Consider the following 3,801-nt stretch of genomic DNA (forward strand, 5'->3'; position numbering starts at 1 on the left):
ATACAAGACATCACACTTAAAATACTGATGTTTTATTTTAGTCATTCACTATAAAGTCACTTTACATTGTAAAGCCTAATGTTTTTAAAATGACATTTTCCCTGTCGTTCCAATCGCCCAGAAGCTCCAACAGGTCATAGTTAGAAACTAAAGTTTGTTTGATGATATGAGAACAAAGACGTTTCAAAGAGCAGAATGATTTTAATTCTAATGGCTCATCCTGTTCTTCACACAGGGATCAAAGCTCCGAAGTTCACCCGCAGCTCTTTGTTCTTTTCTTCTGGAGTCAAGTGTCCAGTTTGTTGTGTGAACGAGCAGCGATCATCTGGCTGATATATCTGACGTCATCCGCGTCCCTTTCATGCTGCTGTCAATCATCAGTGTACATGACACATGTATGAACTCTTTTCATTGGAGCTTCTCACAACTGTTCATTCATACAAGCCTTCATCCAAAGATCAGAGAGAAGATACTGACATTTAAAAACGGTTTCCTGACATGTTGTTTATCTTATATTCTAATCAGTCATTTATCTCCAGTTCAGTTCAATTTTTCAGTTCAATTTTTATTGTAAATATTTAGAATTAAGTTCATTAGTAGTATTCATATTTAAGTAGCACTGAGATAACGAACCTATAATACCTAAGAATAAGGACATTTTATTAGATTTGTATTCATGGTTTATGGTTTTATTCTTGTTTTTATCTTATCTTATCTTATCCTTTGTAAAGCACCTTGTAAATGTTTTAATGAGGCTGATTCATAAAATCTATATTTAGCACAGAGATAACCGACCGATTAATAACTTAAAGATTTTATTCTTGTTTGTGTTGTTCCTTTTGTCAAGCACTTTGTAAGAGTTTAGAATATATGTAATCATATTTAGTTAGCACTGATATAACCTATAATACCTAATAATAATGACATTTTATTAGATTTGTATTCAGGATTTAGTGTTGTTTGTATCCTTTTGTAAAGCTTTTTGTAAATATTATAAAAGGTCCTGCTTAAATAACGTTTATAATAATAATACTATTTATATTTAGACTAATGAGCACTAAGAATTATAAGGATTTAATTGTATTCTTGTTTTACTGTCGCTTTTATCCATGTGTAAGGTGCTTATATACAGTTTACTGTTGTTTACTATCATTTTTATATTCTATTCTATACAGACTCAACATGTCAGTGTGAGGTTACTGCAGATTCCTTTATGGTTTTCAACGGAAACAAGAGGAAATAACAAACAGGAGAATTAGATTTAAACGTATGAATAAGTTGCATCAGACTTATACGTGTCTCATATTGACCTGAACGTGGCCTCCTTCAGTTCTTCTCCCTCCTTCAGTTCTTCTCCCTCCTTCAGTTCTTCTCCCTCCTTCATTTCTTCTCCCTCCTTCATCTCTTCTCCCTCCTTCAGTTCTCACAACAGATCAGTCCTCTCTGATTAACTCCCGTGTTACGTCCCCATTAATCACTGCGCAGTTGTGCAGCTCGTAATCTCCTTAACCGATGTGATTGTCAGGGCTTCTTATCAAAGGGATCTTAAATGTACAGAACGGCCACTGGACCCTTCGCGGGTTTCACACCTTCCTCACTACAAACGCCAATTGGTTTCGATACACAACGTTAAAGGTGTGTGATCGGCCCCGTGGATCACACACGCCCTCCATCCATCCAGCTTGACAGATGTGTTCAGAGGACGTCAGGGGGGTGTGCCTATAAAGCCTGAGTCTCTGGATCCCATCAGCACCATTCGGCTTCTACCTGAGGAGGAGACAACACCACATCTGGAACTATGAGGGCTCCCGCTGTGGATTTCTCTTTTGCGCTTTTTCTCCTCCTGGTGGATTTGGTTGTGGCTCAGCCCGACGCACTGCCCCGGGGCGCGGGCTCCGGACGCACGGTGCGGCGGCAGCAGAGCACCAGGCTGCCCCTCTACATGATGCAGCTCTACCGGACCATGCTGACCGACGACCGCCACGCCGGGATACCGGCTGCCAGCATCGTGAGCAGGGCGGAGGACAACCTCGGTCTGCACGACTCCGACTCTGTGGTCAGCCTCGTCGCTAAAAGTAAGTGTTCATCATAACTTAAATAATCATATTCTCTGAAATTAGCTTGTTATTCTGGCTGTGCGTAACAGTATGACGCGCAGTGCGTAAATGAAACAGGGAGCTACCCATTCAGATTATGCAAAATATACAGTTGTAGTTCTTCAAGTTCATTTCTTATGTTCTTTAGAAAGTGAATATGTTAATTTATTTCCCTGCCCTTAATCTAATCATTTCTTTAATCAAACTCTTCTTGATCAATGTATTTTTATGCAAACCCCAACTGGGAATAAAAGCTGTGCTGTTTATAAAAGCTAGGATGTCATGGTCATCACATGATGAATAAGAAATTGGGTTTTGAAAGCTTGAAAACAAATGTCATGTGATGTAAATGCAGTGCCTTCTTGTGAATAATGTTGACTAACTTTCTTCACCGTTCTGTTTTTCAGGTTGTCATCAGATTGGCAAGAGGTGGTCCGTCACCTTCGACCTTTCCTCCATGTCTGAAAGTGATGAAGTCCAGCTGGCCGAGCTTCGCATCCGCCTGCCGGACTTCACCGAGTCTTCCCGAGCCTCAGTGGACATCTACCACTGCTCTGAGAGGCACTGCCCAGAGAGCAGGCAGCTCCTGGGCCACCTCCGAGCTCATCCCAGTTCGATGGTGTCCCCTTCCTCCTGGAAGCTGTTCAACATGACGGAGATGCTCCGCCGCTGGATGCAGGGGGAGCGCTCCGCACAGAGGATGGGGGACGAGGTTGGAGAGGAAGAGGCAGTCCAGCATCCTACAGCTGACCGGGTCATGATGGCGGTCTTCTCCAGGCAGAACACCAACAGCCAGCGAATGCCGACGCTCATCCGCACGGCAGAGCACTCCAAGTACGTCAGCCTGGACAGGGAGCAAGTGACGGTCAGCTCGAGCTCCGGGATGAGCAGCCACAGGGCCAAGAGGCACCATCGCACCCAGCAGCAGAGACGTAGACTACCCAGGGCCGCTCATGCTCACAAGTCCACAGTGGAAGAGAAGAAGAAGGGTCCCCTCTGCAGGAAGGTGGACATGTTGGTGGACTTTCAGAAGATCGGCTGGAGCGAGTGGATCGTTTATCCAAAACGCTACAACGCATTTCGCTGTGAGGGGAGCTGTCCTACTCCAATAGACGAGACCTTCACCTCAACCAACCATGCATACATGCAGGTAAGACACACTTCTTTCATTGTGCCGCATCTGCAGCAACAACAAACACCTTTAATACACCAATGCTCTACTTGAATGGATTTGTTCTAATCAGCCATTTTCTTCTCTTTCCTTATCCAGAGCCTCCTGAAGCTTCACCACCCAGACAAGGTGGCGTGTCTGTCGTGTGTGCCAACACGCCTGGTGCCGCTCTCCATGTTGTACTACGAGAACGGGAAGATGATCATGAGGCATCACGAGAACATGGTGGTGGAGGAGTGCGGCTGCCACTGAGCAAAAGACTCGGACACCCCCCTTTTTAAAAAAGCTTTTAGAGAAAGACAGGACTTTGGCTACAGGCCCGGAGGATTTTACAGATCTGAGCTACTCAGACGCACAAAGTGGATGAACTGTACGTCCACAGGCACTTTACGGAGAAGTCCAGTTTGACACTGGGACAGAGGCTGCTGCTGGGACGCAGGACATTAAAGAAGGGAACTATTGTTTCTACTAGACAATGCTCTATAAACTAAGGGTATTACATATAGTATTATACGTTTGAAGTATATTATGTAG

General features: G+C 44.0%; 1 protein-coding gene across 1 annotated transcript; it reads left to right on the top strand.

The window, feature by feature from the left end:
* The first annotated feature begins 1,798 nt into the window (after positions 1-1,798).
* Positions 1,799-3,801, top strand: LOC118126040 (nodal homolog 2-A-like). Its single transcript, XM_035185186.2, has 3 exons — positions 1,799-2,075; positions 2,504-3,246; positions 3,367-3,801. Exons 1-3 carry the CDS (start codon positions 1,799-1,801, stop codon positions 3,517-3,519), a joined length of 1,173 nt encoding a protein of 390 aa, XP_035041077.2. The 3' UTR covers positions 3,520-3,801.

This window comes from Hippoglossus stenolepis, chromosome 18 (assembly GCF_022539355.2).
Source record: "Hippoglossus stenolepis isolate QCI-W04-F060 chromosome 18, HSTE1.2, whole genome shotgun sequence".
Classification (NCBI taxonomy): Eukaryota; Metazoa; Chordata; class Actinopteri; order Pleuronectiformes; family Pleuronectidae; genus Hippoglossus; species Hippoglossus stenolepis.

Excerpts from the sequence above, each read along its gene's own strand:
- LOC118126040 (XM_035185186.2), top strand. The coding sequence starts at position 1,799 with ATGAGGGCTCCCGCTGTGGATTTCTCTTTTGCGCTTTTTCTCCTCCTG. Across the intron at positions 2,076-2,503 it reads GGTCAGCCTCGTCGCTAAAA|GTTGTCATCAGATTGGCAAG; the intron begins GTAAGTGTTCAT and ends TCTGTTTTTCAG. Across the intron at positions 3,247-3,366 it reads CCAACCATGCATACATGCAG|AGCCTCCTGAAGCTTCACCA; the intron begins GTAAGACACACT and ends TTCCTTATCCAG.